This window comes from Mesoplodon bidens (genome assembly GCF_964165515.1).
Source record: "Mesoplodon bidens genome assembly, chromosome: 14".
In the NCBI taxonomy this organism is placed as follows: Eukaryota; Metazoa; Chordata; class Mammalia; order Artiodactyla; family Ziphiidae; genus Mesoplodon; species Mesoplodon bidens.
In genome coordinates, this window is record NC_138170.1 from 14,583,944 (window position 1) to 14,610,409 (window position 26,466).

General features: G+C 50.5%; 1 protein-coding gene across 1 annotated transcript; it reads right to left on the reverse strand.

The window, feature by feature from the left end:
• Window positions 1-26,466, reverse strand: SNRNP200 (small nuclear ribonucleoprotein U5 subunit 200). Its single transcript, XM_081254145.1, has 45 exons — window positions 26,308-26,466; window positions 25,624-25,787; window positions 23,991-24,162; window positions 23,045-23,237; window positions 22,171-22,226; window positions 20,885-20,983; window positions 20,334-20,486; window positions 20,130-20,229; window positions 19,830-19,966; window positions 19,159-19,242; window positions 18,894-19,067; window positions 18,468-18,605; window positions 18,083-18,238; window positions 17,350-17,520; window positions 15,687-15,880; window positions 15,344-15,467; window positions 14,172-14,321; window positions 13,830-13,940; window positions 13,138-13,269; window positions 12,780-12,968; window positions 12,223-12,420; window positions 11,667-11,819; window positions 11,474-11,554; window positions 11,057-11,140; window positions 10,301-10,407; window positions 9,876-9,994; window positions 9,423-9,577; window positions 9,121-9,310; window positions 8,782-8,955; window positions 7,656-7,816; window positions 7,114-7,341; window positions 6,585-6,776; window positions 6,316-6,494; window positions 5,989-6,140; window positions 5,002-5,110; window positions 4,345-4,453; window positions 3,642-3,831; window positions 3,380-3,544; window positions 3,025-3,146; window positions 2,607-2,750; window positions 2,343-2,519; window positions 1,895-2,055; window positions 1,731-1,812; window positions 536-628; window positions 1-437 (listed from the first exon to the last, which is right to left on the reverse strand). The coding sequence occupies exons 1-45, from the start codon at window positions 26,350-26,352 to the stop codon at window positions 294-296; spliced, it is 6,411 nt and encodes a 2,136-aa protein (XP_081110271.1). The 5' UTR covers window positions 26,353-26,466; the 3' UTR covers window positions 1-293.

Below are 26,466 nucleotides of genomic sequence, written 5' to 3' on the forward strand. Positions count from 1 at the left end.
TGGTTTCTCCAAGTCATTTTATTAGAATGTGTGACTCAAAAGGAACTGCAAAGAACATGCCTAAAAATGGTGTACACAGTTTATGCCTGACACCTGCAGACACTAGATCCGAAGTTTGGATGGCAAGGGAGCCGGAGGGGAAAGTAGTGGGGTGGGCTGGGACCACGGTGGCACTGGCTGGCCAGACCTCACGCAGACAGACCGGGTCTCCAAGACTGAGGTCCCATGATAGCGTGCATGTACCAAACTCAGGTTCAGCTCTTCTCTCTGTGCAAGAGCCAAGGCCTCTGGACTCAGTCTGAGTCACTGTCTGTCTCAGCTTCTTTCACATCCACGCTGAATTTGTACTCCTGGTCACATCCCATGTAAGCGTCGCTCATGAAGTACAGAGTGTAGTTGTGGGCGCCAGTGGCTGGGGCCACAAAGTCGAGCTTCACCTGGAGAAAGCAGGCAGAACTCAGGGCCGGCTCAGACACAGGAAGAGTTCTCACCCTGCCCCATCTCACAGCACGCGAGGGCCAGCGGACACACTCACCTTGGCCTTCTGCTGCAGGGTCAGCCTCTTGATGGAAATGAGGCTATTCGACTTGGCATCTCCGATCACCACCCACCAGCCCTCTTCACGTTTCTGTAGTGACCAAAAGCCAACAACGTCAGCACATAAAATGTGATGATCATGACACCAAGAGAAAAGTTACAAAAGTAAGAAACCAGAAACCAGAAAGCTTTCTAAAACTTCTTCCCAAACTACAATTGGATATACCTAAGATTTTAAACTGTCTGAGGTGTCTCACATGAATCTTTAAGTAGGCAGATGAACTCATTTGTTGGTTCTGCCTCATTTCCTTGTCCCAAAGTACCTTCTCCCATTTAGTACCTGACACTAAATCCAAGATTCCACTACTAGACATCTAGTCTTTGGGGCCTCACAGCTTTGAGTTCCTCAGAGACCCTTTTAAATAAAAGGCATATATGCCGGAGGAGAAAAACACGTTAATATGGAGGTGAGCCTGCCAGCAGAGAGGATCCAAAGTAGGCCTTGCGTCTACCAAGAATCCCCCTCTGCTGGCCGCTCCACTGTCAGAAAACCCAAGCATTCCACTTTAAAGAGCTCTTTCCTCAGAGCCAATTAAACGAATAGTTTGTAAACTTAAACGTTACAGTGTATCTGGTTTCTCCTTTCAGCCTTCAATTATTCTCCCATATAAGAGATCAGATTTCCTTTTTGGTGCTAAAGAACCAAGCACTGGAAGCAGAGTAAGTAGCTGTGAGAAACAAGAGCGAAGAAACTCCAACTAGAAAAGCCCAACTGTCCTGGAGACCATTTTTTTCTTCTTTTGGCCGAGTGACACGTAGGATCTTAGTTCCCCAACCAGGGATCGAGCCCATGCCCGCCCCCTGCATTGGTAGCAGAGAGTCTTAACCACTGGACCGCCAGCGAAGTCGCCCTGGAGCCATTTAAAGGTAAATGCTTCTTCACAGCCACGGAGGTCAACAACACCGTGTGACTGGGGCGTTCAATAACGACCAGTCACCTAAATTGCCTTAAAGCAAAAAACACCAAAAACTCCCACAGAAAACACCCATGGCCCCGAGATTAACCCTCAGGCTTGCAGCTTCTTCATTACTCTAAATTTCCTCCCTCAGTGACTATGCACCCTTGTAGCCCAGCCTCTAGCCAGTCGGTAGGGCCTCAAGTGGACCCCTGGGAAGCCGCTCCCAGGATGTACCTGTGGGAAGAGAGGCGCGATCACGGGGCCCGTGACTTCCTCCTCTCGCTCCAGCTGCACCAGCACCACAACCGGCCCGCCACTGTGGGGAGAAACGCAGGTCGCACGTCACAGCTGTGCCCAGCAAGGACCCGGGGCGGGGCACCTGGCCCCCTCTGGCTCACCTGCGGATGCCGTCCTTGTCCACCACCTCGTAGGACAGCTCGATGTTGGGGTAGCGGTTACAGAAGCGGGCCACGTCCGCGATCTGGCTATCGGACAGCTGAAGCAACGCGTTGCGCTCCTCATCCTCCATCTCCATGATGTCAAAAACACTCTCCACCCCCTGCCGCGGGTGTCGGAGGTCAGGGAAGAAAAGAGAATGCAGACTAGCCGCAGAGGAAAGTGGCTCCAAAGAGCGGCTACTCTTACTTCCTATGCCATGAGATCATCTAAAGAAGACACGGCTTCAGAAAGAACATGGCCCACAGCCGTCAGGCTCCCCGGCAGCTCCGCGGCTAACACCTCCAGAGAAGCCAGGATGAGGAGGCTCCCCTCCACAACCGCCCCCAGTGCAAGATGCTCAGCTCCCAGCCTCGGCCACCCGACACTCCGGGTCCAGGCCCGGCTCACCTTGTCTGTGCAACGTTTGATGTGCTCTGAGGTGAAGTGTGGCAGCTGTTTCAGGTATGAGTCCTTGGACCACATAGCTTGGGTGACCATCTGGGCCAGCTCCATGGCTGCCAGAGCTGGGCTGAGCCACCCGTTGCTGGAGAGGACATCCACACATGCCTGGATGAGCCGGATGGCCTGAACAGGGACAGGAGAGCAAGAGCAGGCAGGGTTGGAACTGCTGCTTCACAGGCCGCACAGGCCTCCCCCCGCCCCCCTCGATACCTTGCTAAGGATCTCCTCCGTATCCGACTGCAGCTCAGCACTCAGCTGCATGCGGGACAGGTGAGCCTGCAGAAGCAGGTTGGTCTTGACGTGTGGGTCATTGAACTTAGGGTTATTCAACTTGTGGGGAACCTTCTGGGCCAACTGGAAAGTGGAAGAAAAAGAGCCGATGATGAAGAGGTGACCCTGCCCGAGACCCACTCTCAGGCACCAGCTGTCCCAGGCTCACAACCCTTCAAAACTCAGAGGGGTGGCTGGGTGCCTGGGGGTGGTGGGGCTGAGACGTGTGGAAGTGCGTGAGGGAGGTCGGGGCAGGAGGGGTCGGTGTCTTCCTGTGGAGACGGGGCATCGCGCGCTCTGGGCACGCGGGCCAAGTTTCACCTCCGAGGATGTTCTCCTGAAGCTGAGGGGCCCTCACCTGCCGCAGGAGGTTGTCTTCGTGGTGCCGGATGGGAATGTTCTCATACTCGGCCGCATTGGAGATGATCTCAATAAGCCCTCGCACCTTGGTCTTGGCATTCAGGGACATGCTGAAGAGCTCTGAGAGAGGTAGGGAAGGAGATTTGAGAGGCGTCAAAGCAGGCAGAAAAGGAGCAGAGAGGAGAGAGTTAACTCCTGGGCTACCCCAGCTCCACCCTGCAATGCGTGCCTCTGACAAACACCGGATGGAGCACTGGAAGCATCATCACCTCTCATCCCCCATGGGCTCCAGACCCTGCCTGAGATCCCTCTAGCTCAGGCTCTGCAGAGACCCAGCCCCTGCCGGCCCTCACCAATGGTGGTGTAGTTGATGTAATAGTAGGCAGCGATCATGCCCAGGTTCAGAGGCGCCACGTCCATCTCGTCCTCAATGCTGATGCACTTGGACTGCTCCAGGTCACTCAGGGTCTGTTCCACGAGCTCCGACAAGTGGTCAGACAGGTGACGATGGGAGATGCCTGTGAAGGTGAGAGCTAAGTGGGAAGTCACAGGGAGATGGGCGAGCAAGGGCTGTGAAAACCGCAAAAGGATAAGGTATGCTCCAAAGCCACTGACCCTGCAGGTTGTAATAATTGGGGTTCTGTGTCATGCGGCGGTACAGAAAGGTCCAGGTGAGGTAGTCCACGGCATCTTGCTTGTTCTCAATGGTCTTGGTGACAATCTCAGCATTGAAGTGGTCATGCATACAGTGGTCCAGGTGAGACTCTACTGGCAAAGGCTCATATAAGAACTTTTTGAAGAAATCCTATGGGAAAGAAGATAATAAAGAGTCAATGACAATATGGTCACAGAGATAGATCAAGGGGGAAAAAAAAGGCCAAGGGAAAATGCGGCCCCTGTGTGACAGACAGACACAGCTAATCAAAATGGAAGAAACCAGTTCCACAGACAAGGTGAGCTGGGTCTGCACCTGGAGCGTTGGGTGTGTATGCCTGTTCCCAATGGCATCACTGGTTATTTCTACAGCAGAGACAGGGGGTACCGCAAGTCCCACATGCTGAGCAGAGCATGAGGGAAGATAGAACCAGCCAGAGGGAGAAGACGTCAACACACAGAGTCAACAGCAGTAGCAAAAACCAAAGGCTACAAAATTCTACGCAGCCAAGAGGCTTGTTACAAAAGCAACATGGAAGATAAAAGAGGCAGAAGTTGACAGACAGAATGTAAAAAAATAAGTGAAGACATCTATCGAAAGAGAAACTAAAGAATCTGTTCTGAGGCCCAGGATCAAAAGACAGAGCAAGAAGCCCAGGCTGACCTTTTTGGAGCCCTGGCACATGATGACACAGCGCCCCTCATCATCCTGCAAAGGGCGGTTGGCATGCCCCACCATCTGCAGCACGTCGTAGATGGGGTAATCCACGTACCTAAAGACAGGAGGGGAGAGGAGGCAAAGCCGCAGCAACAGACACTCAGGAGGCTGACTCCCTAAATGTCAAAGAATAAAGTGCAAACACGGGGAGACGTGGGCCAATCACAGCAAAACTCTGCTTACGAGTTCCCACGCTCAGGCACTAGTTTCACGTATCATCTATACATCACTTTAGTTTTCAAGTGTAAGAGTCATTACTTTGTTGCTCAGTGTCCTTGAACCAAAGCTATTAACCCATCTGATGCCAACAGCCAAGTAACTCCCCATTAAAGGATCTAATATGTAAGGCACGCTTCCGAACTTTACAGCTATATAGTTCATGAGTAGTCAAGTCACCCGACTCAAATCCAAATCTAGAAGCAGGTTCAGACATTAAAAATAAGTCCATATAAATAAAAGCCTGGCTGGGGTGGAATCTCGGCTAGCTGTTTATTTCCCTAACACCTTTTCTTCACAATAGTGAACTTGTGGATTTGCAGGTACTACGTTCATCTTAGGAAGGAAGGTCCCGTTAACCCAGAGCAAGAGCACGGCTGTACTCACGCGTGGATCTTGCCATTGTAGTACTGGGTATCCATGATGATCACCAGGTGGGCGGCCACATTCATGCCCCAGCAGAGACTCCGAGAAGCCACCACCACCTGGATAGCCCCTGCGCAGCAGAGGGGAGGAGGAGGCTGAGCACAGGGCTCCCTGGCTGAGGCAGGGCCTGCTGCCTTCTGGGCAGGTAGTGGCTTACCTTGTGCTACGTTTCAGAACTCAGAGCAAAGCTTACCAGGGACAAGGTTTAATGACTAAGGGGCTAACGCGGTACTACAGGAGGTGGCTCTATGTCACTGTTGCTCTGCTGGGGGGGCCACCCTGGAGGAAACGAGGTAATCCTGGAACAGAACCCCAAGCCCAGGGAAAGCTAGGCTCACACTCCTGCCTGACAGACAGGCCTTGCTGGCTGGAAAGTGCTAAGGCCGACTCAGCCACGGGCTGGCTCAGTATATGGTAGCAAAATCGAGCTCTGAAGGTGCCGCAAACCAGACAGATTCAGGAGTCAAAGAGTGACAGTAATGATTCTGGCAAGAGCATCTCCACTGCAGCTCCACTAAGCACTGTCAAAATAATACTCTGCGTGAAATGCCTGACGTCAACAAGGGACAGAGGCACAGAGCCACCCACGGGAAACAGAGTTTATTTACGCCACCTCTAAGGCCCAACCACTTCACCGAGCCTCGTATCCGTCGAAAACCAGGTCTAGTGGCCAAATGTCCTGGTCCAAAAAACCAGGCTCTGAAAGAGCACCACCTTAGGTGCCTGCCTGCTTCCTCATCTAGAAAGTAGGGGTAGTATGTGTCCCACCTTCACCACAAGGGTACTGAAGTCAAATGAGATAACAGATAAAATAATCTGCTAGGTATCAGTATTTTGAAAATGACCAGTGTGCTGTAAAGCAGTATCACCCACGCCCAGGAGTTCAACACACGCCCCGCGACACCTCTGGATCTAGTCTCACCCTGCGCCTCAAGGATTGCTCTCTACCTGAGCTGAAGAGCTGCTCCACCAGGCGCCGCTCCATGGGGCTGAGCCCCTCGTGCAGGTAGCCCACCCCGTTTAGCAGCGTCTCCTTGAGCGTGCTGTCACTCAGCTTCTCCAGGTAGGGGATCAGGTCCTTCTCCGTGCAGTGCAGGAACCTGGGCGGCACGAGCGCTGACTCAGCCCGGAGCGCTTCCAGCCCCGCGTCACCCAGCCCCGAGCCAGGCGGGGGCCACCCCACCCTTGTGAACAGAACACCCGGCAGGAGGCCAGTCTCACTTGAGCCGACCCTCACCTCCCCACGGGCCCCCAGGAGCCAGGCCCCCCGCCCACCTCTGCCGCTGGATGTCGGCCGCACACGTGGTGAGGATGTCGATGGCGGTGAGGCGTGTCTGCTTGCGAGACGGAACAAAGACAATGACGGGTTTCTTGGGCGAGTGCTTGGTGATGGCGTGGTACACAGGCTTGGCCATGGACAGCAGGCGAGTCTGTGTGTGGCTAATGTTGAAGCCCTGGAGACCAAGGAGGAAGAAATGAGGTTACAAACCCAGGGAGCGCTGGAGGTCATGAGGCCACGTGGGAACGGGAAGGGCGGGTCCCACCTGGATGTGCAGCTCCAAGGGCACGGGGCGCACGTTCGGGTGGAAGTTGAAGGTGGAGGTGGCGCTGCACCCCAGCCAGTGGGCCACGTCCTTCGCGTTGGAGAGCGAGGAGCTGAGGGCCACGACGCGAATGGGCCTCTCGATCTGGGAGGAGATGTAACGCATCCGCGAGCAGACCACCTCCAGCACGGGCTGGAAGAGGGGCGGGAGTCACCGCAGGCCCGGCGCTCCACCCTCGGCCCTGAGCTACCTTCGTGTGGAGCCCAGCAACCTCGAGACGATCTCCTAACTCTTCCTGTGATTAGGGGCTCTCCCGTCTTTGGGTCCACCTCCTCCACAGCCGATCTCCACTAGGCAGTGGTACTCTCCAAGAAAACTACAAATCAGTCTCAGATCATCCTTTCAGAATAAGGCGACGGGCAGCATCCTCTTGGGAGAAGCCCTAGTCTCTGGCCCTCACCTAAGGCCCAAGGCCAAGGCTACTCTGCTGGTCCCAGCCCCCCTCCTATGCTGCAAGGTCAAGCCATACCCCATTCTCGCCCCCGATAAGGTGGACCTCATCCACCACGAAGAGGTTGATGTTCTGGACATTCTTGCGCTGCTTCCACCGCCGGGAAAGGATGTCCCACTTCTCGGGGGTGCTGATGATGATGTTGCCTTTGCCGAGGAGCTTCAGGTCCGTGCTGGTCTCCCCCGTCAGGAGCACCACCTTCTTGTTGAGCCTGTCCTGGAACTTCTCGTACCAGTCCATGTACACCTGGCAGGCAGGCAGGCAGAGGGAGGGCAGAAAAACATCAGGCCACGTCAGGCTTCAGTTCATGAATTATGAGAAAAACATGGGAAGCCAAACACAGAGGCCTGTCGCTCTGTAGATCTCAAGCTAAACACTTCGTAATCACACACCAACCTATAAGTGACCGGAGAGCTTCCCTTTCGTATACGACTGAGGAAATGGCCACCAGCAGGCAAACAGTCTTGCCCCAGTTGGCTCTGCAAATTTCAGGGCTCAGAAAACCTTGATGTGGACTCAGAGATATAAACAGTTTCTGGGAAAATTCACACGTGACACACCTGCTCCGCCAGAGCCTCCATGGGGGTGATGTAGACACAGCGCCCCTCCGAGTTCTGCAGCAGCATCCGCAGGATGGCGAACTCCGCACAGATGGTCTTCCCGCTGCCCGTGGGGGCCCCCACAAACACGTTGTCATCGCTGTTGTACACGGTGTTAAACACTGAGAAGCGACAGAGAGGCAGCGTGAACACTGAGAGAGACTCGGACACGCAGGAAACTCAGCCAGTCAGCCCAGAATGGCACCCGTGAGGGGTGATGGCACACGGCCCCCAACTGCAGTCAGGCCTGTGACATCTCTCCCCTTCATCCGCTCCTTCCCACACAAGAGGAAGAGAAGGGACCAAGATCAAGAGTTCAGGGCCCCTGGAGATTTGCGGGAGGACAAGAGAAGCAAAGGAGGCCAGGGCTCCCTCCTTGCTTCTCAGGGACAAGATGCCGAACCAAGGGGAACTGGCTCCCCTCCTCTGCCCCTCCAACCCTCTCCCGTGTTTCCTGGAAAGAGTCAAATACACAGAGAAGGTAAAAAGCCTAATACGTAAGCCCTGGCATCCAGACTGGGTTAAAATCAAGTTCTACTATTAGCTGGTTCAATTGGGGTGCCTCTCCCTGCCTCGGTTTCCTCATCTGTAGAACAGGACACTGATGGTAGTATTTCAAATGGTAAACCCCTGTTTGCTGGTATCTCAAACAGGATTGTGGAAGGAATGAAAGAGAAAACACTTGGGGTGCACCCAGCCCAGGGTCCTTAGAACACGGGGCGTGCTCTGGGAACACAGCTGTCGTTTACAGCAATGAAGGCAGAGGAGGCCTCGGTCAACGCTGCGCACTCTGGTTCAATACTGGAGCCTCCGGAGCCTGAGAAATGACAGTGCACCGTGATAATAAGACCTGCTCTACCAACCCCCTCAGGGAGACGTGCACAGAAGCGAAGCAAATCTAATAGTAACCAAGGGCTTCTGAGAACGGAAAACGTCCTGGCTGCGCCAACAGCTGGCACCGATGAGCTGCCGCTCCTGCCAAGCGCCTGCGGGCCCTCCTCCCCCGCCTCCCGCAGAACCTACCTGTCTCCAGGGGACCTTAAAAGGCCTCCAGAGGAACCGCCCGCCTGGAAATGGAAACACCTACCCTGGGTCTGGATGGGGTTGAAGAAAGGAAATTTATCTTGGTAAAGGCTCTCAAAGGCACTGTTCCTCAGGGCAGACACGGGCAAGGGCTGCAGGTCCAGAAGCTCGGTTGGGGGTGGGTATTTCTCTGGTAGGATCAGATGCCGGAAAGAGACAGGCAGCTGGGTCTCACAAGCTGCCAGAGAAGAAACGGGAGGGGCACTCAGCACACTGGGAACCCCAAGGCAGCATACACAGCGCTCTCCCCACCCAAGTCCGGCCCAGTACAGGGGGCAAGACACTCATCTAACTGCCCCGGGAGGACCTGGCCCAGGGGACCCTGCGGAGGAGACGCACTCACAGAGCCAGCGGTCAGACACCACACGGATGAAGTACTGAGGGGGTAGCGGTTCAAAGACGGGCACGAAGAATGTAATGAGGTGCTCGTCCTGTGCATACTTGGCCTTGAGTAGGAAGTACTCGTGGTGCAGGATCACCTCGCTGTCCACATCCTCCACCAGAATCCAGAACGCCTCTGAGGAACCATGGACCTGCCCACAGGGGCACAAGTGACAGGAGCATGAGCTGGCGGTAACTCAGCCCTCCAATCCCGCTCTCCTCAAGACCCCTCTGAAACCAGGCCCCTGCCTCACACAGCCTGACCTTTTCATCCCACTGGAAGTCGGGCGTGATGGTCAGCTCCACCTTCAGCGTGGAGCGCGTGATAGGCTGCAGATGCACCGACAACTCCAGCTTGGGGAACAGGTGGACGTATTTGTGGATGGTCTTCCCCATCTTGGGCATGCGGATAAGCTCCCCTACGGGACACAAGAGAGCACGGGGCTGCAGCCCAGCCTGCCTGACGTACCTGCAAACCCAGCCCTGAGGGCCACCAAGGGGAACGGGCGGATTCCACTCCAGAAGGGCAGGCTCTTCCCTCCACTCTCAGTGGCCCCAGAGGATTCAAAGCCCCGAGACCAAGAGCAAGCCTATTGCTAGTGGGACGAGACAAGCGAGCCCAGATGTCAGGGCACAAGGCCTAGGAACTGGAAAGCAGGCAGGCTTAGGGAGACATCTGAGCTGTGCGGATGAGCAGGAGGACGGCTTCCCACGCACCTATCTCATTGTGATTCAGGTCATACAGACGCTCAAAAGGGAAGTTTTTCTTCTCGATCTTCTTCACTACTTCCTCAGGGAGTTTCCGGAACTGGCGCAGAGGACACATGGACTGCCACCTGTCCAGGAAGGAAACAGAGCTATCAGTCCCTTGTGCGGGGCCTGGAACAAACTGCCCTCCTCACGGCTTCCAATGGATGAGCTGTGACCCACAAAACACGAATGCTGAAGACAGACACCTCCAACTATGCCACCCTCCCCAACTCCTCAGCTCCACCCCAAAGGGCCTGCCCCCTTCTCAACTTTCACCCAGGTGCATATTTCACACATCAGGGTGAGATCTGATGCGCTCTAAGGCTTTCCCACCACACCCTCAGCCCGGGGACCCCCACCCTGTGACCAGCTTCCAGCTCACTGGGCCTTACATGCGTTTGTCAATCATCTTGCAGAGGTTCAGGGTCTTGTCTGTAAGCTGCGCCCAGCCTCGGTTCAGGACAATCTCAAAGATGGCACGCATCAACCGGCCAGCCGACTGGGGAAAGATGAAGCGTTACCCCTGTCAAGTCTGCACTGTCCCCAGACCTAATAATGCAGCCACCCAACACAGGGTTTAATTACCTCAAGCTCTGATACGACCAGCTACACCAACTCAAAACCCAAGTCCCTCAGTCATGACCCAGCCCTGCCCCCAGCAGACGCTGGCTGACGCAGGACAGTCAGAGAAGTGCAGCTAGAGCTCCGCGCCCAGCATTGTAACCTTTCGCTCACTGCCTGGTCTTAAGGCTTTTGACTCATTTAGCATTTAGAGTCCTAGCAAGAGTAAGGGTGTTAGTGACTTGCCCTGAGGAAAAGACAAAGAGTAGTTAATAAAGCCTTTTGCCATTTCTGGGTTTATTTAGGAGCCAGCAGCGGTAATGGAAGTCCCTCTCCGCAGGGAAGCAGACACCGTGTCTTGCGATCTCCACGTGGAGCCTCCCCAGCATCTCTGTAAAGGCCTCACCTTCCCACGTGCTCAAGATCAGTAAAACAGAGCGGCTGTACCACACGCGCACCAGCCAACAAGCCACCTGGGGCACAACTCAGCATTCCTTCTCCCTCACTAATGTCAGGCCTACTTTTTAACAGACACACACAGAACACGGGATGGGAACTTCTCAGGGGTGGCACAACCCTGCCCTCACCTGGGTAACATATACCATGTCGGCCATCAACGCAAAGCCCTCCAATTTCAGTTGCGAGATGAAAGCTTGGAGAAGCACATTGATCTGGAAAAAAGCAAGATAGATCAGCGAGAAGGAGGCCGATCACTGAACCATCCGAAAAAGTGAATGCATTTCTGCTCTGGGCATCCATGCCAGGTAAGACCTTCTAGAGCTTGCAGACATTAAATAACTGTTACTCCACGTAAAAAGAACATGTGAGAAGGATGCAGAAACGCGGAGAACTGAGCAGATTACCAAGAACAAACCCAAACTCAAGGGTCATCTTTTAATTTTATTTATCTTTTTTATTTTTTAAATTCTCTTCTAAGGTTCATCTTTTAGAAGATCAGGAAAACCACCTGACCCTGACCCCCAGCAGAGGGGAGCTGGGCTCACCTTCGCGCTGGGCTCCTCAATGCTCTCCTTTACAGGGATGGGCACCCTCTCCAGCAGCTTCTGCAGCTCCAGCTTCTCCTCCTGCCACAAGAAGGAAACAGGTCAAGAAAAAGCCAGGAGGCCGAGGAGAGAACCAACCGGTGACGTGGCAGTGGGTACCAACTTCCAGTGCCAACATGCTGAGTGGACTCACTTCTCTCACAGTGATGTTCTTGAACTCTGAGGACAATGAGAAGACTCTGAAAAGCTCAATCTCACTCAGGGTGGGCTTTAGCAGCTGGTTGTAGGTCTGTACCGTGTCATTGGTGATGTAGTAGTGGCTGGCTATACGACCGAGTTCTGTCACCTACAAAGAAGGGAGACTCAATCCAAAGCTGATCATTAGCAAGTGGCAACCTCTCACTGTGGACCAGAGGTGCCCACTGGGTGAACACACAGCAGTACAAGTGCCTGGCCCAAGCACAGGAAGAAGGATGGCCCAATAAACTGACCTATAGTGTGACTTGATGTCCACACAGACAAGAGAGCTAGATCAGCTACCACAGCTCAAGGTAAGGAAAGGAAGCACCGTCAGGTTTTATACCATTTTAGAAGTTTCTAGGTTCAAAGGGCACAGTCCAATGCCACTTGTTTTTCTGCTGTTCCAGGCAGTGGGCAATTAGGCAGTACTTGAATCAAGACAGTGATCTGAAAAGTTGTCTCCTGGGGCTACAACTTCCGCAGGGACCTCCGTCCCTCAGCCCACTCACCTGGAAGTTGCCCGTCTTCTTGTCGTACTTGACCAGATTGTTCTTATCCAGCATCAAGGCAGCAGTGTGAACCAGATCCAGTCGGCGCTGGTCCAGCAGGGGATCTCCCTTGAGGTCATCATGAGAGATGCCATAGAGGGTTGGGGATCGGAGCATTCGGATATACAGGTAAGCGTAGCCCAGCCAGTTCACTGCATCCTATAAGAAACAGATCATGGGCCTTGGCATGCAGAACTGGTGTCCCAAGTGAAAAGCTCCCACAGGGCACTTAGACGTTAATTCCCAATGATGACGATATGTATTATACTGTCTTGTGAACGTTTATAGTATTTTATTATTAAGAAGACAGCGTCCTTTCTAAGATTTTGGCAGCAAGGGAAACTGTCAGCCAGAGACCCGAGAAGCTTGAGAGCCTGCTTACACTGAGAGACGTGGGGCCCAGGGCTGGAGGACCCCGGTGCTGAGGCCCACAGCACAATGACCGAGACCACCTCACTCCTGGTACCCTGGCCCGTCTGGAGAAGGCAAGGGGCGCCAAGGACAGAGCCCTCCCCGACCTTTGCGTTCTGGACGTTCCCCAGCACGACTTCCGCGTTGAGCATGTCAGGCAGCTTTGAGACCATCTGGCTCTCGATGGGAAGCTGCTGATTGAGGAGGGACAGGTAGTACTGCAGCTCCCCATGCGACGTGATGAGTATGCCCTCGCCCTTGGTGTCGTACTGAGGTCTTCCTGCTCGGCCCAGCATCTGCAGGTCAGAGACAGCAACCAAGAGGGCTGTGGCCACAGAGCTCCCGGGTTCGATTCCAGGCTTCTACATTATGGCACCTCGCCTTCCACCTGCCATCTTTTGGACCTCCTGTGTGTAAAACACAGCACGCTTTTCCCCACTGAGAATAAACGCAAAAGCTCCATACCTGCAGGATGTCCAGTGCCCCCAGTTCTGTCCAGCGCCCCTTCTCTGGACTGTACACCTGGGTGCCTTTGATGATGACGGTATGCGCGGGGAGATTCACACCCCAAGCCAGGGTTGCCGTGGAAACTAAAACCTACAGAGGCAAGGCAAGGTAATAAGGAAAACGGCCGTCACCACCGTGGATTACTGTCCTCAGCTTCTCTAGGCAACTGGCCTCAGAGCCTCTAGCAGCACTGAGGTGGGCCCCATAGTTGCCAATGTAACACCAGAATAAAGAGGAAAGGAGTCCTCGGGTTCCTCATCTCTTCAAGAATCAACATTTCAAGGTTTTAGAGACACTTAAGAGACAGATATGCAGACCTATATGAATCAACTTAAGGTTACTAGACAAGTTAAAATATGGGCTCTCCTGAGAGAGGGAATGAACAAGGTCCCGACCTATGTCTGACGATATCTGGAGTCACCAACGTGCTTGCTTTGCTGGGCTTCTCAGGTGCTTTCCTGAACTCACTCAACTTCCCGCACGCAGGGTGTGAAGAGATGGGAGAGGTGGTATGACACTGCACTGACTGTACCTACCCAACACTCCGACCTGGTTTACCTGAGCCAGAAACAACGAAGTACCAGGCACAAACATATGGCACAACCTCCGATGTTTCCCGTCCTCTCTGTCTGTACTTTGCCCACCCTCACCTGAATGTGTTTATCAGCAAAAAGATCCTCTACAAGTGTCCGGTCAACTCTGGTCATGCCCGCGTGATGAATAGCAAAGCCATAGGGCAGGAGATCCTTCAGCTCCAGGTTCTGGGAAACAGAAGAGAACAGGTGATGAGGTGAGCCTTCCTGAGGGAACTCCCCCAGAGACGAAGCAAATCTCTTCAGCTGAGACTCTGCCCCTCACCTATCCACGTATCCACAGCCAATCAAACCCCACCCTGTGTGAAACAGCACCACACTCCTGGAGGACCACTGGGACAACTCAGATTGAGCCAGTTACCAGGCAGGAATGAGAGGGCTGGGCCTGTCTCGCCTCACCTTGCACTGCTCGGCTTCTGTCCGAAGGACTTCTGTGGAGGCCGAGCCCTCTCTCAGAAACAGTCCCAGCGTGTCCTTCTCCAGGCACATGTCCCGGATGGCCCTGGCCGTCTTCCCAGTCTCCTTCCGGGAGTGGACAAACACCAGCACCTGAGTAGAAGCCACAGTTTTCCACAGTCAAGAGACACAGCTCCGACCGTCACCCCCACGCCCCTGAGGAAACAGCAGCAGAAGCAGAGGCTGCACCATCATCAGGCAAGAAACTGAGGTCTTGAAGAGGTGCGACGGCAGTAATGCACACTGGCTCAGAAGCCTAACAGTGCCCGCAAGACCCTAAGCGAACGAACCTACCAAGCACAGGGATGAGGGTTCTGTAACTGGGAAACTAAACTAACTCTTAGCACCCCATCTTTTAACAGTAAGTTTAAATATAATATGAATGCACATTCAGGAATCTCAATTAATTTGTGTTCAGGTATCTGATGAGATTCTCAGCTGCTAAAATGTTATATAAAATAACCGGCACTGGCCTTTATAAATGGACTTAGGAAGTAAGTCTCAGTATGAGACAGGCACTATTTTGTAAGAAATAAAGTCCTCCAAGTATTTAGTGCCAAGAAAAGGTTTGTGTCTTCATGTAAATTCTTATGTTTTTTTAATTAGGCAAAATATTCAATGTTCCATAAAAAATTAGATCATACTTACTAGTAAAATGCCCTTTCACTAGTTTTTAATTTTTATCTTTATTTTTGCTATGTTTTTAGTATAAGTCACCCAACTCTTTTATGGAAGAACCCTTGATAATGTAGATAGACAAATTAATTATTTGTGCCTGGTGATTTCCTTTTTGAGTTTTTAAATTACAAATTCAATTTCTTTAATGGTTACAGGACAATTCAGATTATCTATTTCATCAAGGCTGTTTTGGTAGTTGGTTGTTTTTGAGAAATGGGCCCATTTCCTTTAGGCTGTCAAATTCATGTGTAAAGTTGTTCACAGTATTCCTTTACTATCCTTTCAAATATAACAGATTCTGTAGTAATATCCCATTTCGTTCCTGGTACTGGTGATTTGTTTTGTGTCTTCTCTATCTTTGTCAGTCTTGCTTGGTTATCAGTAAGTCAAAAATTCAAAAGAACAGAGTTCAAGAATAACGAGAAACCATGACAGACCTGATTTTTTCCAGCATGTTCCATGATTTTCTCATAGACAATTTCATTCATGATCTGGAAACGCTTGATCGCTTTCTTCTCCGTAATGCCCACGTAAGTCTGTTCTAGAGGCACTGGGCGGAAGCTAGAAGTTCAACAGTTAGACAAATGAGGCTTCTGAGACAAAAGTACTGAGGAAATAAAACAGTCCTTTTCACCGCCAGGGAGCAATATTCCTCTTTTTGGATTCATATCCCATCAAAACCCAAAGGCCGTTCTAAAACCCAATCTAACAGAGCTCCTTGGAAAAGAAGGACAGCAGGAAGGTCACCCTGGTGAAACTTCTCCCAGTCTTTTCTTATACCTGTTGTCGAAGTAGAAGAGGCCCTTGGCAGGGTCCACACGCAGAAAGGTGGCCACATCTTCGTAGTTGGGGAGGGTGGCACTAAGACCGATGAGGCGGACATCCTCCTGGGTCATCTCGATGTTCCGGATGGTCCTGGCCACCAACGCTTCTAACACAGGACCTCTGTCATCGTGGAGAAGATGGATCTCATCCTAAGGAATGGGAGGGCAGCAAATTACCTGTAGGACTAGAGAAATGTGGCCCCCTTTCCTGAAGAGTATTCCCATTTTATAGGTACACACCTAATATGCCAAATAAAGAAGCAGGAAAAGGGGTCCCAAAGCCAGGGAAACCCAAAGGATGAGATAATATTCACCATGAAATACCCCAGGAAATAACATGCTCCAACCACGAGCTGCTTTGCTACAGTTCAGCAAAACAATGCTTTACAGAAAGAAAATCTGATACTTCCGGTAAATGAATTCGTAACTCCACTCAAAGGAAAATTTCTTTACTAAAGATAAAGCTTCTGATCAGACCATATTTATATCAAATAAGGTTTTACCTCTGGGCAGTTATCTTTACCAAGAACGAATTGTATAATACATCAAATGAAGAATTCGCATAGCCTAAGGCAGTGCTTCTCAAATTTCAGCAGGTATACAAAGCAGGAGGGGATCTTATTAAAATGCAGATTGCATTTCAGTAAGTGGGAGTGGGGACAGGGACTCTGCATTTCTTTCTTTTTTAAAAAATATACTTATTTATTTTGGCTGTGCTGGGTCTTAGTTGTGGCACGCAGGATCTTTCTTGCGGCACGTGGGAATCTTTAGTTGCAGCATGCTGACTTCTTAGTTGCAGCATGCGGACTCTTGGTTGAGGCATGTATGTGGGATCTAGTTCCCTGACCAAGGATCAAACCCAGACCCACCGCATTGGGAGCACGGAGTCTTATCCACTGTGCCACCAGGCAAGTCCCAGGACTCTGCATTTCTAACAAGACTTTGAGTAGCAGACTCTAAGCAGGGGCTAGCAAATTTTTTCTTGAAGGCCAGAGAGTCAATATTTTAGGCTTGTGGGCCATACAGTCTCTGTTACAAATACTCAATTCTGTCACTGCAGCACAAAAGTAACTGTGAACAATATGCAGATGGGTATGGCTGTGTTCCAACAAAACAAAAATCAGTAGCCACAGATTGCCAACCCTGCTCTAGAATGCTGCAAATCAACATGCAAGGTCTCCTTTCTGCTTCCCCAGACAACCAAAAGAAACCGCACTCAGACTGTCACTCCTCCCTGGGGGTTTCTATGTACACAGGACACAATATCCTGACTCCTTGCTCACTCCCTCTGAGAATGGATTATTTATAAAGCCCTTTAATGTTCTGGGAGGACATAAGTGTCAATAGTTTTTTTAATTGTCTGTTTACACTTATTTTAAAATATTTGACATAAAAAAAGTATAAATGATATGATGGCAAAGAGCATGCACCTACTGGGAAGTGTTTCAATTCGGTGCAGATTCTCTTTTAGGAGTAAGAGCAAAGCGGACAACAGCTGCCATTATTACGAAGGCCAGTAGCTGGAGGAAAGGCACTGAAGAAAAGTTTAGCACTAAAACCCAGCAACCCCTCCTCAACCAGGCCTGGGCTCTGTGTTCCCACAAGGACCCCCTGCTCACCAGGATGATGAGTCGCACAAGCTGGGTGTAGGTCCGCTCCCCACCCTTGCGGGTAATGATGTCCCACTTCTCAGGGGTGCAGACGATGATCTGAGTGGCGCTGATCTCCTCCTTGCACAGCTGGTGGTCTCCAGTCAGTTCTGCAACCGTGATGCCGTACGTGGCCAGGCGCTGGGTGTAGGAAAGGCACATCAGGCAAAAATGCTTGGAGGGGGCCTGGACTCCACATTCTCTGTGAAGTCTGAGTGTGGGGTACTGGAAGTAGGTATCAACCCTTCAGGGAAATATCAAGTGTATGAGGTCGAGCATGTGAACATTTATTTCTAAAACAAATCCAAGTTTACACTCAGGCTAAGGAAGCAGAAAAATGCTCTCTGGGAGCTCTGCACACAAAAGGGGGAAATGGAAGCTTGCAGACAACAGACCTGGAATAACACTACATCTATTATCAACCACCCACGTGAGTGTTTCATAAATACTCCGGTAATGCAAATGATACCAACTGCAGAAAGTTGCTAAGGAGAAGATTAAAAAGATGGTAAACCCTTGTAAGAGCCCAAAACAGATCCAGGACTTTCTCCTTTCACAAACACTCAGTACTTGGGTCAAGTTCCACCTTCGAAGGAGAAAAAAAACCACACACAAGGCATTCCAGAAATGCCCTAATGTAAGAAGCAGAGAAGCACCAGGCCTGTCCCCCAGTATCTTCTGGAGGAAGGTTCTACCCCCTTACCTTTCCAAAACTGCCCACCATCTCCTGCACCAAAGACCGCATGGGGGCGATGTAGATGATCTTGAAGTCATCCACGTTGATAGTGCCATCCATGTTAATGTGCTTCCCTATCTCTCGGAGCATACACATCAGCGCCACGTTGGTCTTACCAGCACCCTACGGGAGGTCAAGGACAAGAAGGCCTGTGTACCTCGATATGCGCACTACCCCAAGTTCTAAGGACTTATCACCAAAACAGAGCATGTCCTGCGGATTTTACCCTACCATTTAACATCTTTTCCACCAAAGAATAAAGAATTAGGGGGTAAGGGTGGAGATGAACAATACTGCCACCTAAAATATACACCGCATTCCACAAGAAAAAAGCAGGCAGGGCAGTGCTTACGGTAGGCGCGCAGAGCAGCAGATTCTCATCCGTCTCCAGAGCAGCACGGTAGAGCTTACTCTGGATCCGATTCAGTGTTTTGAAGCCCTCAAATCCAGCCTGGGCATACTTGGGCAGTTTCTCCACTGGAAGAAGTTGCTAGAAAAAAATGCCACACACATCACATCAGCAGCACCCTTGAGCAGACTGTGGTTTTGCGAGATTGCACTTCCCGGCAACCTCCCTGCATAATGCTCCACTAAAGGCCAGGCCAGAGAGATCAGTATTGTCCCCAGGGCTCAAAATCAAAACGGGAAAACTCTGCAGCAGCTTCCACTTCTGGAATAAACTATCTGTGAGACAAGGCCACACTTTGGTCAATGGGTGGAAATCCAAACTGGAAGGGAGGCGAAGTGAGCAGAAAACTTAGAAAAGCAATTCACTCACTTCTTCAGAGCCGAAGGGCTTGGGCTTCAGAGCAGGCACATGCACTTCTTCATAGCCCTTGCGCTGGCGACGGAAGGATCCGTCAGGAAGCTGACAGCGCTTGTTGGCCATGAAGTGGCTCCCCTGGGTAAAAACTAGGTCCTCCAAGTCCAGAACCTGTCGCGGAGCCAGTGCCTGGGAGTATGAAAAACAAGAATATAAAGTGAGCAAGCTGAGCAAAGGAGTTTCCATCCCTCACAGCCTTGGAAATGGCCTTGGTACCTACCTCTCCACCCTGGTCCAGATCCATGGTTTCCAGATCTGTGTCCATCCGGGACTGACGCACTCGCTCTCTCCGGGACCTCTCCTCCTGTGATGCGGAAAGACAGAAAGAAAAGCAACGATTCATCACCATCCCAGCTTCTTGTCCTTTTCAGTCCCTTGGCTGAGCTTGACTCACAGGTGCTGACTAGTAAGTCCTGAAACAGAAAGGTGGCCCTTTACGTTCAGACAGTTGAGGACCACCAGAATGATGAAATCAAACCACTTTCAAGGGACAATACATAGTCCTGGGATTTCAAAAGTCGACGTTCAACAATGCAGCATCAAGGGCTATCCTTAAGGGACAGAGTATGGGTTCTGTGTTCAGCAAACACGCGTTGTGTTCCTGTACTACCAGCAGACACCATGACTTATTGCGTGAACAAACAGGAAAGGGCCCAGGTGCTGGTGACGATAGCAGCAGGTCAGCAGTCTCTCGACCACAGCAGCGTGAAGGTGTTGATTCCACACTGTACCAATGACCAAACTCAAAGAATCTGGAGAAATAATTCACTTCTTCAACTTCCTGCTTTAACAGGAATTTAGCTTTTTGCTGCAATCTTCTAACTAGTGTCTCTTTTCCAAAGCAAACACTCTAGCTCAGGAGTCAGACAGACAAACCAGCCCAGCCCTTACCCGGATCAGATCCTCCTTCTCCGTTTCGTGGAGCTGGTAGAGGAACTTGGACAGCTCTGGGTCAGCTTCCATCTTTCCCATGATCCTTTCCTTTTCAGCTTCACTCTGTGCACTGGCCAGCAAGGTACAGTATAAAACTGCCAAGAGCAAAAGGAAGAAAGGGAAGGTGAGATACAAAATCAACCTTCAATCCTGGGGTAGAAAGAAAAATACATGAAACAAGTGGTGAGGCTACGAAAGCAACACAACCTCTACCACGCACCTACCTACGACACAAAAGCGTTCTCCATATATACTCACTCATCATCCTGTGCTGCCGCAACACCTTAATAAAATCAAAAGTGTTGAACCCAAGGAGCAGAACCAGCTGGTTCTCGCATTCCCGGTCATCGCTGGCCGTCTGCAGGGAGAAGGTAACACCAGGATTAAGGACGCAGCCACGTGCTTCCTACACTGTCCCATCTGCTAAGACACACGGAACACAGAACATTATCCCGGCTGTACCTTCAAAATCTCCAAGACTTCATCTGCCTTCTTCTGCGACACAATGGCGTCATCATAGAAGCGACTGAGCTGCCGCTGGAGCCAAAAGGCATCAATATCCCGAGGGTGCAAATCCTTCTTCTTGGAACTCATCAGTTCCCCTGAGGCCACAAGCTACAAAGTAACCAGGCACTGAGCTCACTGTGTCTCCATCTGCCCCACGTGCTTTCTTATCATCCAGCAACAAAGCTCTGCAGGCCCCCCACCCACAGCCTACCCTCTTCTGAGGACTTTCCGGTGGGGGCGGGGGGCGGGGGGGGGCATTACGACTCTGCTATACTGAGTTCATGGGCACACCAGACCCACCAAGACTTCATCAACACATGCCTTTGAGAAAGAGGGTGACTGACTGAAACCTTAAGAAAAATCAAGACACGAAATGTCTATCACGGCTCACCCTATGAAAAGGTAGCTTAATAAATAATACATGACAGGACGTAGGTATGGGAAAGAAGTGCTACACCCAGAAATAACGTGCCCTGCGGCGGCGGGCAAGAGCAAGCTGTACTCACGTTAGCCGAGAGGGTACAGCGCACCACCGCCTCGTCCCCTTCCATGTCGTCGTCCGATGCCTCTTCTCGAACCTCCCCGTACACATCTTCATCACCTTCCTGTGGAAACAGCCCCAACCCCAACTCGTGACCTGGAGCTGATCCTGGCATCACCACAGAACCACTCCCTCAAGTCACTTAAAATAAGCTCCACAGTTAGAGCAAAGGCTTCTGCGGTGGAACCAACAACTTACTGGAACCAGGGTCAGCCTCACTCCAGAGTACATTTACCAGAAGGACCAGTACAGAAGCACACCTGGGAAAGCACACAGTGACCAGAAATGTAGAGGCCACACTTGGCTTGCTCGCTACTGTCTTTACTCACACACCTGCCTACAGGTGTACCGTGTACGGAGCACAGGGTCATGTTAAAAGCAGGTCCTTAATAATAAGCATTTGTTCAATGAATGAATGCTACGAGCAAAGCATTCTTTTAGTTTGTTGCTACTTAAAATAAAGAAATTCTACTAACTCTACTGGAGGAAGGGGCTCAGCGGTCATCTACTTCAATCATATCGTTTGAAAGGCACAGACACTGAAGCACGATGACCTGTCCAATACAGGACCAAAGTTCAGCCTCTCAGCTCCGAGTTTGGTGCTCTCTCCTCTGACTCTCCTCTGCTACCCCCTCTTCCTGTCCTAGTTTATATCCCAAAGCTGCCGTTTTACCTTTCAGGAAGCCAAACACACCCACTGAGAACTCGAACGCAGCTCTGCACATTTTTTCAAGTGCCCCACTTGTTCCTATTAGTTATATTCAAGAAATTCTAATTAGACGGTAAACCTCAGTGGCTGCTGCAACTGTTACTGAACCAACCATGTACAAAATATGCCCATGCTCTGCGGCAAATGTGCACTTGTTTTTGAAATTGGCAGTAGGACACAGTACTGGAAAGAGGAAAATTATCACAGTACGGTTAAAATGCAGTAAAACGGGACAGCGCATTCCCGAAATGGAGTATACGCTGTACTTACCTTTTTCTCTTTCTTGTTGCTGATCCACTTGGTTTATGTTCAATTATTATATTAATTTACACTTATAAGTTCAAATTTGCTTTATAAAACCCAAAAATAACCATAACGATTTTTCAGCGAAATAATATTTATGCCCAAGTTTGACACCAATACAACACCATAAAACTTATCTGGCTTAAGTTAGGGCACTTTATATCAGAAGTGGTCCCCTCACCTTAACAACTGGAAAAAAAAAAAAAAGACGAGACTGGGTCTGTTTGCTTTTCACTTACCTCCTCATCAGACTCAAACTGTACATTCACACCATACGTCTCATCAATGTTGTCATCTGAAACGGTGAGGGATTAGAAAAAGAGGACAGGGAACAGTTAGTAAAATGAGGCACTAGGGAGCTAATTTCCTCCCTAACTGCCTGACATGCCTCTCCTCAGGACAGACCTAAGGTCTAAGGACTAACAGACAAATGATCAACATAAGAGAGCCTGGGACTTCCCTGGTGGCGCAGTGGTTAAGAATCCGCCTGCCAATGCAGGGGACACGGGTTTGATCCCTGGTCCAGGAAGATCCCACATGCAACAGAGCAACTAAGCCCATGAGCCACAGCTACTGAGCCTGAGCTCTGGAGCCCACGTGCCACAACTAACGAAGCCCACGCGCCTAGAGCCCATGCTCCGCAACAAGAGAAGCCACTGCAATGAGAAACGCACACACCGCCACAAAGAGTAGCCCCTGCTCGACGCAACCAGAGAAAGCCCACGCACAGCAACGAACATCCAACGCAGCCAAAAATAAATAAAATAAATTTACAAAAAAGAAAAAGGAGAGCCTTCTGTGCTGCCACCAGCAAGGCCTGCTCCAATCTGCCGGCCGTAGAAACGGCCCTGCTCTGCCTGTCCACCCTCCACCCAGGCCCTCTCCAAGTTTTCTCCCATGTTCTATACAATAAAAGGGTCTCAGAATAAGAAATAGCTACGGGAATCTAGGGATTCTGGTGTCCATCAATCATAACCCCTCCAAAAACACCAAATAGGTTATGGAAACCTTTTAAAGCATCTTTCAGATGCTTTAATGGCTGAGGCTAGAAGATCACATTAGGGGTCAACGAGCACCCAGTTCATAGGGTCAGGACACAAAGAGCTCACTTACCCATATTCTGGATTTCCTTGTCTCCACCATAGTCTGTGATCTTTTTGCCCAGGTTCACTAACACATGGTATCTTGTATCATCTGTCTGACCCAGCAGCAGATCAATCTCCTTTCTCCTTTCCTTGTCCCGAAGCTTTTCATTCTTTAAAACAGCTAGAACTTCATCAGCTGCCCCACAAAGGATATCACGTGGCTGGTGGCAAAAAAAAAAAAATTTAGAACGAGACAAAGACATAGAACATCACTGACCAGCTTTACGTGACAATAGGATGTGAAGAGCTGTATCTCTTTAAAACCTGCATACCAGGTTCCGACCATTTTCACTAATGTTAATTTAAAAATGCCTCCAAAGGTCACACAATTGAAGGCAGACTCATCTGTTTCAAAAAATCAGGTGAGTGGTCTTAGGAAGACAGACACAGCTTCCACAGCAGCGCGCCACATTCCTCCCGACCGGAGAGGCACTGTGCCTGTGCACTGTGTCCTGCCCTAGCCTCTGCCAAACTTGTGGTGATTCTTATCCTCACCTCCTCTAGCAGCCACCTCGCCAGCGTCTCTCAGAGACCCACAGAGGTCCTTAATCACATGTATAAGGCCAAGAGCACAGATCCTGGATATAAACTACCCAGGCTCACATCCTGGCTCTGCCAAACACTACCTCTGTGACTTGGGAAGATTACTTAAGTATTCTTTGCCTCACACCTCTCTTCTGTAGAATGGAAAGTAAGTATTAATAGCACCTAGTCATAGAGCTAACATGAGAACTGAAAGAGAGAAGACATGTAAAGTGCTATCCCATATAAAGTAAGTGCTCCATAAACATTAGCCACTTCTCCATATCGGTATGGCCCACACAGGAAAATACACAGACAAGGTTCCTCCAGTGCCTCCCAGGTGTGCCTTCCTCCCTCACCAAAAACATGGCTTCACCCTCTGGCTGCCTCACCTGGTCCCCAAGTGCAGCCTGGATGAAGCTGAGCAGCACTTCGTAGGTCTCCCGGGTCTCTTTAGTTTTGGGCTTGTAGATGATGCCCACCATCTCATCAATGCCCTCCGAGAGCAGAGTATAACCCTTCATCTTGTTGATGTCATGCCGGTCCTCATCACGCTTTCTTCGCCTAATGGACAGAGTGTGATGTTGAACGGACAGGACCTTCCCTCTCAAAGACAAGACTAAAGGAAGCCCACCCCACCCTCCTCCCCTCAGCTTCATGACACACAGGTAATACTTAAAACCACAGACCTGTACCTCAGCAAATGATTCCCATTTGGCCTTAGTCACTTGCAGGAGTATTTCTTTATGGGAACACAGTAACAGAAAGGGAATACTCTGTCATTCTCTCACTAGATGCACTAAATGTTCCAATGAGACATCCTCCACGTTCATTTAAAAGAGGCAACCCTTTCTACTTTGTACGACAATATATGATTGGATTTTGACTAGTTTTTTATCCCTCAGACACATTTTCTTTTTCTGGCCAGAAAACCAAAGCTCCAAAGGAATCTACTGCCATCAATACCTGGAAAAGAAGTCATACTCTGCAAAGTGGAGGACCAATGATATGTAACTCATTGCAAATACAACTGCTTTAATCAAAACCGGGCCTACGAATCTTTGAGACTTCATCATGAGAGAAGAGGAAGACACAGACGATCAGGGTCGAAAGATAACAGTGAGATAAAGTTCAATGATTTTTTTTAAGTTTGGAAATATATCACCCCGCAAAAGTAAAAAAACAACAAAAAGGCAAAACAAAACACCTGCCTTTCATGCTCGAATGGTAGTTTATAACAACAAAACTGGAAGTGGGCAACAGCAGACAAAAGAAGTAGGGGTGGTAAGTTAGTAATAAAAGAGAAGAGTGAGAAGAGTTACTGAGACAAGAGTTTAACGGGACTTCCCAGGTGGCGCAGTGGTTAAGAACCCGCCTGCCAATGCAGGGGACACAGGGTCGAGCCCCAGTCCGGGAAGATCCCACATGCCGCGGAGCAGCTAAGCCCGTGTGCCACAATTACTGAGCCTGTGCTCTCCTGCGAGCCACAACTACTGAGCCCGTGTGCCGCAACTACTGAGCCTGCACTCTAGAGCCTGTGAGCCACAACAAGAGAAGCCACCGCAATGAGAAGCCCACGCACCGCAACAAAGAGTAGCCCCCGTGCGCAGCAACAAAGACCCAATGCAGCCAAAATATAATTTAAAAAAAAAAGTAAGGGGTTAACAGATACAAACTACTATATGTAAAATAGATAAGCAACAACAACAACAAGAAAAAGAGTTTACCAAGAATCTTCAAAATACTATGAAGAAAATTAAGATCTCTCTAACGATGAGAAACACATGCTGAAAAAAGATCTAAAAGTTGTTTTCTACTTCAGATACACTTGTTTAGGCCAAAGAACCTTTCGATTCTTGTGTTCTGTTTTTATCTTTACTGAACTGTTTTAATGCCACTGACATCTCACTTGCACCAAGCAATTCAGCAAAAAAAAAAAAAAAAAAAAAAAAAAAACACTGCTCAAATGCCAAGGGAAAATGGACTTTGGGTCTGAAGAAGAATCATTTTCCCCCTGCTACTCACTTGGCTCTTCTTTCCTCTTGCATCTGTGGTTTCGTCCGTTGAGCCTTATCTCCCATCCGAGTGCCCTCCAGCTTCCCAACCAGGGACAGAACCTCTCCTGTGGGTTCATCCCGGCGGGTCCGGTCAATGAGAGAGCGGTCAGCTTGGAGGACAAGATTCGAGTTCTGAAAAGATCACAATGTTATCGAAACTCTGACAGGAGCAGGACCAATGCCGGTACCAAAGGGATACCAGCTGATAACAAAGGAAGTAAGAACTGGGGCAAAGAAGCGACGAAAATCACTAGTCGGAATAAAAAGATGTTTTCCTTAAGAAGCGCATCATATAATTGCGCATGAGCAAAGGGCAACCAAATCGTTAGAACAATCCTTGCTCCTAACACTGCTCATAACTCCGCCCTGGGAACACTGTCGGGCACGTTGGGGATGACATACGGAAGGGGTCGGGAACAGCGCCGAGGGGACAGGGAACAAACACTCCGAGCGGAGCTCTTAGCGCATCCCGCTCGCCCCAGTCACCAGTGGGGTTATTCATATCGTCGTGTACCCCCTCCTTCGCCTGAATCTGATTTCCCCTCTACTTTCGCGGTTCTCCCGTAGGCCTTCAGAGTAAAACTCCCTTCCTCATCCTCCCGCTCCCCACCGGCCTCCTCAGCCCAGAGCCCTCCGCCGAGCCCACACGCACCGCCTTGTACTCGTACTGCAGGCTACGAGCGGTCACATCCGCCATGGCCGCGGATGCTCAGGGGGGTCTCAGAGCTCCGCTCCCCCCACCACACGCTACAAACAGCCGCCGATCTCCTCTACCGCCGCGTCTGACGCAGGAAACACGCACTGGAGGGAG